The following is a 16,825-nucleotide window of genomic DNA, read 5'->3' on the forward strand; positions in this document are numbered from 1 at the left end:
GACCTTGAAGCGGTAGACCTAATGGTGGTGGCCTCCTTCTTGTGTGAAATGATGAACCAACAAATGGTAGACCTAATGATGGTGGTTCTTTCTAATAAAGTCAATGAGATATCCTTAATGTACCTTGAAATGGTAGGCCTATTGGTGGCCCTTTCTTGGGAAATGTACTTTGGGTCGGTAGGACTAGTGTTGGTGGCCTTCTCAAGTACAACAATGTAATGTTAATGAAACTACTATATGGGAATGAAGGCTAAGCACCGAGAGGATATGGTTAGATAAATGTTCTCCCAACGTTAGGCTAGATCTCAATGAACGTCTTTCATATCCCATAACTATGTGCCCACATAGGTCCTAGCTAATGGATCCACCTAAGATAGATGAATCGTTCTTCCTTCGGCAAGGAGACCACCTCTTTACGGTGTGGGGTTTCATGACACCGGATTCCACGTCAAGCTAACATGGTTTATGTCGGTTAAATGCTTATTCCCATCATGTGAGATGTGCATTATGGTCTCTTGAGGAGTTCTACAAAGTGTGGGTGTTAGTATGGGATGCCATCCATGCATTGCACGAGTAGGCTTTGAGAGGGTCATAGTGAGTTCTAAGTCTTAATGACTAAATGTTTGAAAGTCCTCTAAATGTATGAAAGTGTCCTAAATGAACCTAATGAGGAATGTTGGCTTAAATGCTTAAATGTAAATGATGCATGATATCCTTGGATTGTATTATGAGTTACTTCCTTGTCATGACTTGTTGTATATAAATGTGCCTTGCTTATGGTGACTTCAAAGAAGTACTTAGTGTAAGTAGTAGTATGGGATGCTACTTGCACATTGCACAAGTATGACTTAGAGTTGTCTTAGGTGATGGTCCTTATGTGATGATATGACTATTGTAATGTTATCTCTTGGTGTGAGTAGTTTTGAAGATGGAAAGATTAAATGGTAAGTTCACTTTTGGTGACCTTAATGTGGTGCCTTAGTGTGGATGGTGTTATGGGACGCTATCCATACATTGCACACGGTATAGCATGAGGGTTACTTGAGGTGAAGGTTTGAAGTGAAGGTAATGGTTTACATGGTGTTTATGTTCTAGTGTGATAAATGACTTGAATTATACCTCTTTTACACATATTCATGAAGTTTTACCAAAATGGCATAAAAGCATGACTTTCGAATCAAATTTCCTTTTTAAGCATAATTTTTGCATGTCTATCATACTTAGTACTTAATTATGGTAACCCTTTCTTCTTCTATGTTTAACTACAAGTGTAGGTTCCAGCAAGTGAGTTGCTTACCCCTAGTTGAAGCTTGTATTAGAGATTCTTCCAAGACTTGGTGTGTCCTCATTGATTAGAGGACAAGGTCTCTTATGTTTGATTTCTTCATGTAATAGACATTTAGTAGTTTTCGATTGTCAAGGGTCGTGTCCCTACTTATGTTTTTGTTTGTGTCTAAGATGGCCATGTGAGACTTAGACTTCCGTTGTGTGTTTTTAAAGTTGTTTTAAGAAGTTTAAATGTGTGGATGTAAATAAATTTTTTTATTATTCCGCACTATTTTCATTATTGAATGCAATGAATGACTATGTGGCTTGTATAAGACCCCTTCGGGGTCGAGTACGCCTTGTTACGACTTGGGGGTGCTCCCGGGTCGTGACATCCTTCTTCATCCCATTCCACCAATAGACTTTCCATAAATCACGGTACATCTTGGTCGATCCCAGGTGAATGGAATACCGCAAACTATGGGCTTCTAACAAGATTTTCTCCCTTAAGTCGTCAACATTTGGAACACACAAATGACCTTGATATCTAATTACCCACCCCCCTGGGAGAAAGCCTCAACAGATTTCTTAAGCACCGCTTCCTTTAGGTCGACTGAAATTGGATTAAGACTTTGCTTAGCTTTCACATCCGCCACTTGAGACGATTCGGAACCATTGTGAATCATAACACCACCCTTGGTGGAGTCCACCAATTGAATACCTAATCAGGACAATCTATAAACATCTCGAACCAACTCTTTCTTTTTTTCTTCAATATGAGCCACACGACCCATAGACAACCGACTAAGAGCATCCGCTACCACATTAGCTTTATTGGGGTGATAAAGAACACTCATGTCCTAATCTTTCAATAATTCAAGCCATCTTCTTTGGCGAAGATTTAGATCTTTTTGATTAAACATGTATTGCAAACTCTTGTGGTCGGTAAACATATCTACATGGATTCCATACAAATAAACCACAAAGCCATCGGTCCTTTCCGGTAAAGTCAACACCAGAGCGGAAGTAAGTCTATCTTTCAACTCTTGGAAACTCTTCTCACACCCTTTGGACCATATGAACTTAGTCTTTTTTTTAGGCAAAGCCGTCAAATGAGAGGCAATTGAAGAAAATCCCTCAACAAACCTTCTATAGTAACTGGCTAAACCCAAGAAACTTCTAATATATGAAGAAGTTAGAGGTCTAGGCCAACTCTTCACCGCATCCATCTTCTTACGATCTGTTGCTCCCAATTACATAAGCAAGTATACGTGGTCGCGCAAGTAATATAGATTCTTTAATGAAACGAGTTATTGTTCCCAAGGGACTTATGATCGATTTATATCTAACACTCAATTCCACAAATAAAATAAAAGTAACCTTTTCAAGAGTTGGTTACTACTACGAATTATGCAATAACTAAAAGTAACTAATTGTGTACGACGTTAAGATGATGTTTCAAGCAAGTAAAAGACAATTCCAGGCTGCAGCATGCATTGAATCTCATGTATCATATTATCGACTTAGAAATAATTTTAGTTGTCAAGTTACTGGTTTACAGGGTTAATTGTATGAGTCGGGTTACACATCTCTAGTCGCCTACTCCAGTTAGCTATCTAACTACATCGTTGAGCGGGGAGTAAACAGACAAACTGGCGAGTCATTTATATTTCATCTTGTTTCATACCAAGCAAGTTGTTCGTCGGGCGTCACTCCTAAACACAAATCACCTCAATCAAATGGGTCGATCGATCTCTTTATATTCTCTGGTCTATCTAATCTCTCCTCTCTCAATTTTAAGATTAGACAATAGATTTATCTTATGGTGCGCAAACATAAAAATACTAAAACAAGAAATATAAAAGTAACTTATAATGACAACCAAGAATTAATTGATAAACCTTAAATAATCAACATTCAATCTGTAGCTACAGCCCCAGAACTAAGGCGTTTAGCCACTCATGCTATTAGAAAACCATAAAATATAATTGTTCATGAGATTTTCGGAAAATAGAAGAGTTAGAAGATAGAAACCTATTACAAACGATGAAACTTGCTCTTGCACACCAAAATAATGTCGAACCCCCACAAATTAGCCCTTGAGGACTATTTATAGAAGTTAGGAAAACTAGTGCCTATTTATTTTTCTTCTGAGTCAAATCTAAGAACACATGCTTGTTTCAAAGTTATAAATCTTTTGCATCATTCTAATTATGACTACCCATGACGTTTAGCTAACTTTTTAAGACATAGTATCAAAAGACCAAGGTTGGTTTCTCAATCCTACTCCTCTATGTGACTAATTTTCCCTTAAGACGGTCGTCATCCATCTATCATTGGGAACTGTCACTCCTACGACGACTCTAAGACTCAATAAAGCAATAAAACTAGTCCTAGTCGGTTTAAAGGGACTATCCTCGGTAAAAAGTACCGAAAACAAACGCTGAGGAACCCAAAAAAAATTAAGCATAAACTAAAAACTAACTTAACTAACTAGACTCGATAAAGCAATAAACATTGTCCTCAGTGTTTAGCTTCCACCCCACACTTAAAGAAAACATTGTCCTCAGTGTGCAAAGTAAAACAAAGTGAAAAGGTAAAAGAGAACTCCCTTTCGGCCTCTAGGCCACGTGCTACCAATCAACAGGTTGCCACATTGGTGGCAAAATCCATAGACATCGAGGCTGCAACACCATCTCCATCGCTCGCATCAGTATCACCATTTCCGGGGCCAGTATCATCCGATGCATCCTCATCTGAGCCATCCTCTTCATCAGCAGTGGCATCATCATCATCAATGGGTTCTTGGAAAGCCGGGCCCATTCGACACAAGTACATCGCGCTATCTGTCAAAGGGTAGTGCTCCGCTACTGTTGCCATTTTATCCTCAGTCACCAGACGGCCACCTATCCGCAATTGTAGCTCAGCCATTCCAAACAAACGCCCCATCCAACTATCATTACAAACTTGCCTATTAATAGCAGTCAACACGGGCCCTTGCGATGGATCGTGCGCTTTAGTTCTCATGACATCAACCAAGCGGCACACTAAGTGAGGGGCATGAGGGGGCACACATCATGCACTTCCTCCTCAATTCGTAAATCCCGAAGGTACCTAGTAATGATGCTCCCATAACAGAAACACCCTCTCTTATTTGTCCTAAACTTAATCATGTTTTGCTTCAAAATAGCCCCAACATTCACCGGCAAACCCTTCATCAAACGGTATACTAGACCACTCTCTCTCTAGTGACATCAGTCGTATGCTTACACGGTAGTAAGGTGCTACACACAATTTTTAACCAAATACGAGCCTCCAAATTAAAGTGACCATAGTTAAGAATCAAATGACGTTCCGTGTCTCTAATCCTATCCCACCGCGCAACAGAATTCACCCCACACAAAGTATGCCTAATATCACGATAAGGGGTCTTTCAATCATTGCCAGAAATTCAAAATTGTCACAATTTGGTGTACCCAAAAATTCATTCAGTGCTTCCACAGTAAATCTCACCCGACTATCCCTAATTAACCCTTGGTTTAACTCAACACGATAAGTACTCCAATTCACATAAAATTCACGGACTAAGCTTAGATTGCACTCACCTTGATCCACGAAGACATATTAGAGTCCCAAAGCATGGATTTGGGTGTGAATGTGGGGAAATTCTTGTCGCAATCGCCCCTCATCTACATACTCATCACCTAGGTAATTGGATTGTTGTTGACATTCGTACCAATCCTCTTCATAGTGCATTAAAGCTTGCTTGCCAAATTTTTGAGGCGGCGAATTGGTGGTTTCCCGACTAGAACTTTCGGCAGCCGCTCCTTTCCTACTCTTCTTGGTACCCAAACCACTAGCAACATTCTTACCCTTAGGAGCCATTGTTACACCCAACCAATGGAAGAAACTACACTACAACAATAAAGACTTTTAGCGGCAATTAATATACACTTTAGCGGCAATACAAATTGCCACTAAAGCTTTTACCGGCATTTAGTTAATTGTCATTGGATCCAATGTCGCTAAAGGATTTAGCGGCAATTACAAAGAGTGTCGTAAACCTACAAATTATTGCCGCTAAAAGGTTTAACTTTAGTGGCATTTATTTGACGTCAATAACAATTGCCACTAATACCACCTAGAATTTACATCTTACATTGCCATTAATGATATACCTTATTAGCAGTAAAATTATTCACAAATTGGCAAATATTAATAGTAAGAAATATCTTACTTCATTAAAATCACAATAAGCAAAAAACTAGTAATTCATTATCTTAATGTCAACAACATAAAAGAAAAATTACACCATTTAATTTCAAAAGCTATTCTTATTTTGAGTGTAACAAGATGATTGAGAAACAAGCAGTTGTCTAGAATCTTTCAAGATAGGCATCTGCAAGAAATGCCTAATTTAGGGTGGGATACAACATGTTCCAGACCAATTTGAGGCATTATTTGAAGTTGTAGCACTATGTTGGTTGAGCCTATTCTTGAAATACAAAACAAGTTTTGTGCTCATCCCATTTCACAGTATTCATTTCCTGCCAACAAATATCAAGAAAAAACACTCAATCAAACATGAAAAGCGCTAAAAAAGCTCAAAATTTCAAGATATTGGCATTTCATATAAAATGTCAGCCTAAAAATTGAACTTAAAAAAGTTAATTGGAGGGAATAGATAGCTGATAGAACAAAGAAAATGTCAGAGGGCAGTGATTGCAGATGTGTACATTACTGAAAAACTAGTAATATCAATGTCCATTGAGTGGCTTGTAGAGGAGAATCATAAAGGGTTCATAATACTTCAACAATATCACATATAAAATGCGTCTACAGAGATTACCAAAGCAAAAACTGCACAAATCAAGTTGAATCCTTTGTAGTTGAAAGGTGCATTGCTGGACAAGAACCAAGCTACAACAATTCCAAGTCAAAGTAACATGATTGATTGAAGAAGAAACTCTAGCTACAACATGATCTTCAATAAAGAAAGAAGGGTGTATCAAAAGCTTGAGAGCACAAGCATTATATAGTAAATGTCATGCAACAAGCCTTAAGGGGCATCAACAAATTGATCCATATAGCTTCTTCACTGCAATTTCTTCACTAATTTATAGCTTGTACCAGAATTTAAGCTTTGTAGTTCAAACTAACGGTAAAAACTTACGAGGTGCTAAGAATATCAGGATGAATGTTGTATTCTTTTGCAAACACAAAGGGATTAATGTCATGGGGAAGAGCATCCTACAAGTTATAAATGACAATATCATTCATTAGACATGATAGATTTGTCATTTGTCATGGCATTATGAGCTAAAATTACATACTTGAATATAAGACAAGATTGGGATGCATGACTTGGATCTCTTTTTGATACCCCATTATATTAGTACTATTTAGGAAAGTTACAGGAACGTCAAAAAATAAAATCTTTTCTGGTCTCACCAACTCACTCTATTTATAACAACATACCCAGTGTAATCGTACAAGTGGGGTCTGGAAAAGGGTGGTGTGTACGCATAGCTTATCCCCTAGTGAAGGTGGTAAATAAGTTGTTACAAAAAGACCCTCGGGTCACTCTGTTAACATCATCTCAAATATTTGGCATCTCTTAAATGTAACCCAAAGCAATCTTAAGTAGCTATTCACGAAAGGGTGTGCAAATTAATCCAGAAAACATCACTATTGAAAATAAATAAATGAAATAAAACACAACACAAAAAAGAATCAAAAAGTTGTGTGAAGATACCTTATTATCTGAAATTATGACTAAAACAATACAAATAATACAACATCCTCTCAACTCTAAATCATGAATACAACAATGCAAATTAAATCATCATAAATTGCCATGTAGTTCTGAAGCATTCAACTCAAAGGCCAAGTAAAATCTATGTACATAAACTGTTATGTTACACGTACATGCTAATTTCAAAATTGGCTGCACTCTAATTTAATTAAATGAATATGATGTTAGAGAATAAAAACAAGAGGGGAAAAATGAAACCTCTTGACTGGGGTGTATGTGTTAAAAAATCAATGTTTGTTCTAGTCAGTACCTTCAGGTATGATTCCCATTTTGCTAGATTGTAAAATGCTATCAGCAGGTGAGATTGACAACAATCAAAACGGATCCTGCAAAACAACAGAAAGAACAAAGTTAATATCAAGATTAATTTCCATCCGAACACCCAAAGATATCGGTGCACTGAGGAGAGTTGTCGATCTCCTATTTCTTAATATATAAAAGTAGTAGATTTTTTAAGGATCTGACAGGAGTATGTCATCGTTTTTGGAGAATCTGAGGAACATAACAAATCGACAGTGCAAATTTGAAAAACTCATTCATTTTCATTTTTTACCTTCACATCTCTTCTCCTTTCCCCATTTTCACAAGCACGACTACAAGTTTTTGGAGCAGTGAAGAGCACACAGAGGCACCCTTTAGTTATATAGTCGTAATAAGTTTTAGCCGTTTATTTAGAACAGTGAATTAGTATTTTTTTCCAGCAGTTATTGTCTAGTTAGGTTTCATTACTTCAGTTCGTTTAGGAGTCTTCGTCTTTTAACTTATACTCAGTCTTTACAGATAGACAGACAATAGAAATGCATAATGGATTTTAATCACCCCCCTCCCCCCACATCCCCAAATACCAAAACATCAATTTCTTCTCAACTGTTAACTTCATATTACTTGTTTTGACAGGAGCTTGACTCACCAGACCCGTTTGTTTACCTAGTTTTTGCGTCTCAATTTCTCCCTTCACAAAAATTAAAATGTTGGCTTACCGCAATTTCAACTCGTGGTATAAGGGCTGATACTGAATCAATACAAATGAGATTTACAACACCCAATCTACACATTTGGCCTACGATTGTGATAGCTAAAAAGTTGTTAACAATACAAACTATAGTAAGAGCACCACAATCATCAATGGGTAGAATAAATCAAATACATACTACACCTGTAATTGTGCAAAAGCATTGAGAGCTAAGTAGTTTTCCTACTATTTTTATGCCCATATATCTGTAAAGATAAATGTGAGGAAAGCAATCAGATAACAAATTGCAGCAACATTGTTAATAAAACTTCATTGCACCATGCCTAAAACTTATGTTGTCCAGAAAACACATTTTTTCTATATGCAACAGCACTGCGATGCTAAGTTACAATTTGACACGAAAATGCAACATATGTATGACCAACACACTCCTTAACACTTAAATTCATCCATACTGATATAAAGCACTTATGATGCTTTGAAAGAAAAAATTTCAGTGAAACAATTTATCAAACATCTAACAAAATGCATATCCACAAATGTTCAAAGATAGAAGACATGAAAAAAATGGAAAACTACAACAATTTGAAGCCATCAAAAGTGATAAGGGAGAGAAAGACAAAACACCTCTTGCCGGCTAGTGAAATCATCAAAAGTGTTGTCATTAAGCCTATTATGTTTTGACCTCTTTGTATTTGTCTCCATCCGTCAGCCGATCCAGTGTAATAGTGTGCTCCAGTGACTCCCACACTCGATTCTTCGCACATAACCCTAATTATACTTCACTTACAGATACTAATTGAAGGAAATTGAGAATTGAAAATATATAGGGTAGGGATTTGGAGGGACCTAATTTGATTGAGAGAGAGAAGCAGAGAGCATCTGATGAAGAGTGAATAGTTTAATTTATTCCTAAAAGGATTTGCACTTAAAAGCCACTTGAAATTACTAATCATTTACCAACAAAAGTTTAATTGCCACAATAGGTGACTTCAGAATATAAATTAGTGGCATTTAATTAATTTCCACTAAAAGTCTATTATGGTGTAATGCTAAGAAAAGAAGAAAAAAAAAATTTTGGGGAAAAAGAGGAGGGGGCGCGGGTGGAGAGTAGGGTGGGTGGGGTTGGTGGTTTTTGAAAGTTTGGTGGATTAGAGTGGATTTTAGGGGGTGAGAGTTGAGGAAAAGAGAAAGGAAGAAGGTTTAAGTAAGGATTAATGGAGGATTTTGGAGAACAAGAAAAATTATGGCTTTAGAGAGAATTTGGAGGAGGGGATCGGTTTAGAAAGAGAAAGAATTTGGGAAAGTGGGGTGTATTTGGGTAAGTGGAGGAGTTAAAAGGTTGGAATTTAAGTGGGTCCCACGAAATTCCCAAAAAAGAATTTCAGCTATTTGGCGCGATAGGGGGGAGGCGTGCTGCCAGTGCACCAGAAATCGCCCCTAGTCAAACTTTTTCTAGAGCGAGGTGCCCTGTCTACGCCCACAGGTGTGGTGCGGCGTGCCCAGGCTGTGCCTGCCATCGACATTCTTTGGGGGACTGGCGCGTTGTGCTGCCAATGCGTCAAAAAGAGGCCCCAGTCATTTAGCCTTGGCGTGGCGCGCCCAAATTGCATTTTTCAATGTATTTCTTCTATTTTCGGGTGGTTTCTCCTTCTATGACTTGCGCATCAACCAAACAATGTGACATAATAATGGTGGGTTGCCTCCCACCCAACGCCTTAGCTTTGGTCGTGACACAACTCATCTTTTTGATTTTTTTCTTTATAACTTCTAAAGTCCTATCTAAATAACGAACTAAAAAATAAAAACTGTACACCTAAAAATTTGAAATTAAGCTTAAATTTTAAAATTAATCCAAAATACTACCTGTTACATATTATTCACGGGTTGTCTCCCATGTAGAGCTTGATTTAACGTCGCGGCACGACTCAACTTGGATCATTCATCATTTAGCTCAAGAGCCTCCCGATCACGATCCGAATCCACACCAAAGTAGTGTTTCACCCTTTGCCCATTTACCAAGAACGTAGGGCCAGTTTCACCTGTAAGTTCAACAACCCCATGCTGTGTCATTCTTACCACTTCGAAAGGACCACTCCATTTAGACCTTAGTTTTTCGGGGAATAACCTCAATCTAGAGTTAAAGAGTAGTACCTTTTCTCCCGGAGTGAAAGTACGAGTAACTATGTGCTTCTCATGCCACCTTTTCATCTTTTCTTTGTAAAGCTTGGAATTCTCATACGCGTGGAGCCTAAAATCCTCAAGTTCATGCAATTGATTCACTCTCTTTCTACCGGCCAGCTTGGGGTCCAAGTTCAACCTCTTAATCGCCCATTAAACTTGATGTTCTAATTCTGCCGGAAGATGACATGCTTTACCAAATACTATATGACAGGGAGAAGTCCCTATGGGTATCTGATACGCAGTCCTATATGCCCATAAAACAGCATATAACATCTCAGACCAATCTTTCCTCTGTGCATTCACCATTTTCTACAAAATTTCCTTCACCTCTCTATTCAAAACCTTCACTTGGCGACTCATTTGGGGATGGTAAGCTTTAGCAACTTTATGATGAATACCATACTTAGCAAGATGATTTTTTACTAGATGGTTAATGAAATGCTCACCTCCATCACTTATGATTGCCCTTTGAGTGCCAAAGCGAGTGAAGATGTGCTTCTTGATGAACTTAATCACCACCCTTGCATCATTCGAAGGAAAAGCGACATCCTCAACCCATTTACTCACATAATCCACAGCCACAAAAATGTATTGGTTTCCACTAGATGGCGGGAAGGGACCCATGAAGTCAATACCCCACACATAAAAAATTTTCACCTCCAAAATGTTACTTAGCGGCATCTCATGTCTTCTTGAAATAGTACCCAACCTTTGGCATTTATTAGAACCCTTCACAAAAGCAATAGAATCTTTAAATAATGATGGCCAAAATAAACCAGATTGTAGTACCTTATGCGCCGTGCGCTCTCCTCCATGGTGTCCACCATATGGGTTAGCATGAAAAATTTCAAGCACTTTTTGAACCTCATATTTCGGAATGCATCTTTTCACCACCCGAACCACACCTTGTTTGAACAAGAATAGTTCATCCCAAGTATAGAACTTAGCATCATGATTGAACTTTTTCTTTTGTTGGGTGGTTGCACCCGGAGGGTAGTCTCCACTTACTATCAGATTCACAATGTTCGCATACCAAGACACTTAAGAGAAATCTAATGCCATCAATTGTTCATCCAAAAACTCTTCCCAAATTTGCTCAACTTCATTTACATGGGAAAAATCCTCTAACCTCGACAAATGATCAGCTATTTGATTTTCAGTACCTTTCCTATCTTTAATCTCAAGGTCAAATTCTTGGAGAAGCAATATTCATCGAATCAGCCTTGGTTTAACATCCTTCTTATTGAATAGTACCTAATATCTGCATGGTCAGTAAAAACAATAACTTTTACCAAATACGATCTGAACTTGTCGAAGGCGAACACTAAAGCTCGTATCTCCTTCTCAGTCACTGTGTAATTAGCTTGTGTAGAGTCCAGGGTCTTACTTGCATAATAGATCGAGTAGAACACCTTTCCTTTTCTTTGTCCCAATACTGCACCCACTGCTACGTCGCTTGCATCATACATGAGTTTAAATGGTAATTCCCAATCAGGAGCAATTAAGATGGGAGCCTCAATTAAGTTCCTTTTCAACATCTGAAAAGCTTTCAAGAACATCTCATCAAAGTCAAACTTCACCTCCTTCTCCAAAAAACTGCACAAAGGTCTTGCAATCTTGGTAAAATCCATGATGAATCGCCGGTAAAAACCTGTATGACCAAGAAAACTACGCACCCCTTTGACAGAAATGAGAGGGGGAAATTTCTCAATAACTTCTACCTTTGCTTTATCAACCTCTAAACCCGACTTAGACACCTTGTGACCCAACACTATCCCCTCTCTAGACAATAAATGACACTTCTCTCAATTTAACACTAAGTTAGTGTCCTCACATTTAGCAATTACTTTATCAAGATTCCAGAGACATACCTAAAAAGACTTCCCAAAGATGAAGAAATCATTCATGAACACCTCTACAAAGTCTTCCACCATATCATGAAAAATGGCCATCATACATCTTTGAAAAGTCGCTGGTACATTGCAAAGTCCGAATGGCATGCGTTTGAAAGCATAGGTACCATAAATACAAGTGAACGTGGTCTTTTCCTGATCCTCGGGGGAAATTAAGATCTGGGTGTATATGGAATATCTATCTAAGAAATAATAGTACTCCTGTCCTGCTAGTCGGTCTAGCATCTGATCAATGAAGGGAACCGGGTAGTGATCTTTACAGGTGGCATCGTTAAGTTTCCGGTAATCCATGCAAATTCTCCAACCGGTCATTGTTCTAGTAGGAATCAACTCATTCTTTTCGTTCCTTACCACTGTGATACCTCCTTTCTTGGGAACACACTGCACCGGACTTACCGACTTACTATCAGCAATCGGGTACACAATTCCAGCATCTAGCCACTTTATTACCTCCTTTCTCACCACTTCTTTCATCACATGGTTTAGAGTAAGTTGATGTTGTGCATTTGGTTTGTGATCATCTTCCATGTAGATTCTTTGCATACATAACGCCGAACTAATCCCATGAATATCATCCATTTGCCATCCAATCGCTTTCCTTGTCCGCTTTCGGATTCTCAATGCCGTATCAACCTGTATTTCAAACAACTCTGCAGAAAGTATAACGGGAAAAGTTTCATTAGCACCCAAAAATACATACCTTAGGTGAGCAGGCAGAGTTTTTAACTCCAGCTTGGGAGCTTCTTTTATTGATGGCTTTGCTGGAGGCCCTAAATCACGATCTTATGGATCCACTCTACGCTTATGAGTCTCCACAAGTGTCAGATTCAAACATGTTTCTATCTTTTGAGCCTTAGTATCTCCCTCCACCTCATGACGTACTAGTACTCTTTCTAAGAGATCTTCAGGCACAATTAATTGCGATTCTACTATGTGATCAACCACCGTAATAACAGACAATTCTTCATAGATAGAGGGAAATTTTAAAGCGCGGTAAACATCAAATACCTCAACCTTATCATGTGCCCTCATAGTTAATTGCCCAGCTGCTGCATCAATCAATGTCCTACCCGTGGCCAAGAACGGACGTCCCAAAATGAATGGGACTTGAGAATCGGGTTCATAGTCTAAAACCACAAAATCCACCAAAAATATTAAGGAACCTACTTGGACTAACACAACCTCTACGATCCCCTCTGGCCTAGAAATGGTTCTATTAGCGAGTTGGACAATGACAGTGGTTCGTTTTGGACTACCCAACCTAAGTTTTTGATACAATGACAAGGGCATCAGATTTATACTTGCCCCCAAATCACACAATCCCCGAGGATGAACACTTTGCCCAATTGTAATCTACACAGTAAAACTACCCAAATCTTTTAACTTTGTGGGTAGTGTATTTTGAATTCTAGAGATGCACTCCTCAGTAAGTGCTACAGTTTCATACTCGGTGAGCCTTCTCTTGTTAGCCACTATCTCCTTCACGTATTTAGCATACTTCGGGATACCCTGCAAAATGTCAACCAAAGGTAGGTTAATGTGAACCTATTTAAGGAGAGAGAGAGAAACTTACTAAAGCATTCATCCTCATTCTGCTTTCTGAGACTTTGTGGAAATGGAGAGGGTAGTTTCTTTTGAGGAATGGGCGTCTCAACATTAGAGCTTTTTACTACCTCATCCATTTTATTTTCTTTAGTACCAGCCTTAATATCTCTCTTGTTTGGAGAAAGTTTCTCTATTTGTAACCCACTTCTATTATTCACAGCATTTAGTTGCTTTGGGTTGGGTTCAGTGTCACCGGGCAGCCCACCTTGGGGACGCAAGTTCAGAGAATTAGCTACTTGCGCAACTTGTTTCTCTAAACTCATTTGGGACATTTGGAGGTTTCTGATGTTATCATCATGCTTATCTATCCTAGCATTTATTTTTGTCCTATTTCAGCAATGAGCTTTTGGAGTAGCTCCTCATTGGTCATTGATGAGTCCACAAATTGGACTCATTTAGGGCTATATTTTGATAGAATTAGTGTCCTCAAATGCATATTTTGTCTCAATATATGATGAAAACCCTTAAGTTTCAGGTATTTAGAGTTTGAGGCAAAGCATAGACACTACTTGGCAAGAAGGAACAAAGAGGTTGAAAAAAATGAAGATATGAAGGCCTGAGGATCGCCAAGCCCAGTTGGCGAGTCGCCGATTGGCCTAGAGATCGCCTTTTGTTCCAGTGTGCTGAGCCCTGAAGGGAAAGATTAAGTTGGCGATGAAATGGAGCAGTCGGCGTGTCACTGAGTAGTTCCGCGAAGCAGTACCATATTGCCCAACGACTCAAAGCGCAAAGAGGTTGTAGGCTAAAGCAAGAAGGCGATGAAATCGACCAAAAGGCGGATCGCCGAGTGTATCGGCGATCCCGACTAACTGCGCCGAGTGGTCCGTTGCAGCACACATTTTCAAACACTATAAATACTTTTTTAAATTTCTAGCTTAATATCATATCACTATTATTATTAGAACTTTTTACAATTTTTGAGAGAGTCTAAGTTTTAGAGGGTTTTGGAGACTTTGTTCTAATACCTTGAAGATTCAAAGGGTTTCAACTCCAAGAAATTAAACTTGGGTCTTGAAGATTCTTCACTCTTGAAGTGTTTTAAGACTTAATTCTTCATATCTAGTTGATGGAAACTGATATTGGTATAAATTTTTATCTCTTTTATATGTCTAGCTAAAACCCCAATTCTTGGGGTGTGATTTTGTGAATATGGGTTAAATTATCCATTGGGTCTTGCTTGTTGATGGTTTATTTGTTGTTTAAATGTGATTTCGTTTAGTAGTTGTGTATGAACTTAATGGGATTGTAGTTGCAAATATGATTTCATCTTAGTGTTTTTGGCTTGCTCGAGAGAGAGGTCGTAAGACTAAGACTACTAAATTGATAGCCGGTGGCATTGGGTCGACATGGGTTTAGCACGAGAGAGTGAATCCTAGTCCTTTTCCCACACATTCAGCTCGAGAGAGTGAATGGGCTTAGGCGGAGGTTGTGCTTAAGGTGGCAACTCGGTGTTTGAGAGAAACCGAGTTGATTCGGGGTAAGTTGCTCGAGAGAGAATTTACCCCCACTATAGTATAGCCTAGTCACAAATGCTCAACAATTTACTATCAAAAGCATGTACCCGATAGTCTAGTTTAACCCGTATTCCTATCCCATCCTAAGAATCCCGTCTCCATATCTCGTTTCCTTATATTTTTACTCTTTTTTTTAGTTGTTAATTAATACAAACCCCCATCGGTAATTGACTCTTGCATCACTCCTTAGATTTAGTATGTTTTTATTCGTTAATATTTATAGCTATGACTAATTTGAACTAAATTTTATTTTTCTATTAATTCTCAAAACCACTCCATGTGGGAATGATCCCAACCTTTGGTTGGGTTATATCACTACACGCGATCGTATGACACTTGAACCAAACTAGTGTCAGTTAAATACATCCTTATACGTCAAAATTGCGCCGCTGCCGGGGAGTGGTGTTATTTCAGATTTTGTAGTTTAGTAAAAATTTTGTTCTTCTTAGTTGTAGTTCTACTTACTTAATTTTTAGTTTTGTTTTATTTACTTGTGTGAATATTTCAGTAATCATGAGTGTTAATGGCAGCAACGGTATCCAGGTAGGTCACCAAGATGACATCCGTAATCTCAACAATGTCCTAGAGCCCAACATCAATGGCCCCCATCTCATGGGAGGTATTGGAGCCATCCGTTTACCTCCAGCCAAGGGAAATGCAGTGTTACACATAACGAGCACTATGTTGCAACTCTTGCAACTAAAGGAACTTTTCAGCGGGTTGGCTCACGAGGATCCTCACGAGCATCTTCAAAACTTCGTGGATGTGTGCGGACCATTTTTGTTCAAAAACATCTCTCAGGAGTCAGTCCGGTTAAGGTTATTCCCTTTCTCGTTGATGGGAGAGGCGTGCAAATGGCTGGCCAAGTTGCCGCGTGAATCCATCACATCTTGGGAGGAATTGGTGACTGCATTTCTAGTGCGATTTTTCCCTCCCTCGAAGATGATGACTCTTCGGGATAGCATTCAGAGCTTTAAGCATCTAGAAGGAGAACCTTTGCACGAAACTTGGTTGCGGTTCAAAAAGATGGTGCTTCAATGCCCAACCCATTTTTTGCCGGATAACGTGCTGCTATAGTACTTTTATCGGAGTTTGTACTCGGTAAACAAAGGTGTTGTTGACCAACTTTCGCCTGGAGGCTTAATGCAACAACCATATGCAATAGCAACCCAACTTCTTGATGGCATGACAACCATCAACAGAGCGTGGTACACCCACGAGGACTAGGTGTCCCGTCTCACATTCAATCTATCCAATGAGAAGATGGAAAAGGATCATGAGAGAGACCAAAACATGGCTAAGATCATGACATAGCATGACATTTTATCCAAAAATGTCATAGGGCTGGTGCCCGTAGTGTCAATGCTGTTGGGGTCGAGTGTGTAAATCCTGAGGAGACGAAGTTTGAAGCCTTGTATAATGAGGAGGTAAATTTTCTAGCCAACCAAGGTGGTGGTTATCATTCAAACTACCCGAGTCAGGGTGGTAACCAGGGTTGGGCTAGAGAAGATGGTTGGAAGGATCGTGACAGAGAAAGGAGAGACCGAAATCCTAA

At 38.9% G+C, this 16,825-nt stretch overlaps 1 protein-coding gene across 1 annotated transcript; it reads right to left on the reverse strand.

Annotated features, from left to right (window-relative positions):
• Window positions 1–5,756: 5,756 nt before the first annotated feature.
• LOC107062119 (uncharacterized) lies at window positions 5,757–14,019 on the reverse strand. The gene is made up of 9 exons (XM_015312357.1): window positions 13,825–14,019; window positions 13,522–13,660; window positions 13,034–13,278; window positions 12,196–12,784; window positions 11,493–11,889; window positions 7,332–7,407; window positions 6,440–6,516; window positions 6,116–6,170; window positions 5,757–5,813 (listed from the first exon to the last, which is right to left on the reverse strand). The coding sequence occupies exons 1-9, from the start codon at window positions 14,017–14,019 to the stop codon at window positions 5,757–5,759; spliced, it is 1,830 nt and encodes a 609-aa protein (XP_015167843.1).
• Between the last annotated feature and the right edge of the window lie 2,806 nt (window positions 14,020–16,825).

Source organism: Solanum tuberosum, unplaced genomic scaffold, assembly GCF_000226075.1.
Source record: "Solanum tuberosum cultivar DM 1-3 516 R44 unplaced genomic scaffold, SolTub_3.0 scf00197, whole genome shotgun sequence".
In the NCBI taxonomy this organism is placed as follows: Eukaryota; Viridiplantae; Streptophyta; class Magnoliopsida; order Solanales; family Solanaceae; genus Solanum; species Solanum tuberosum.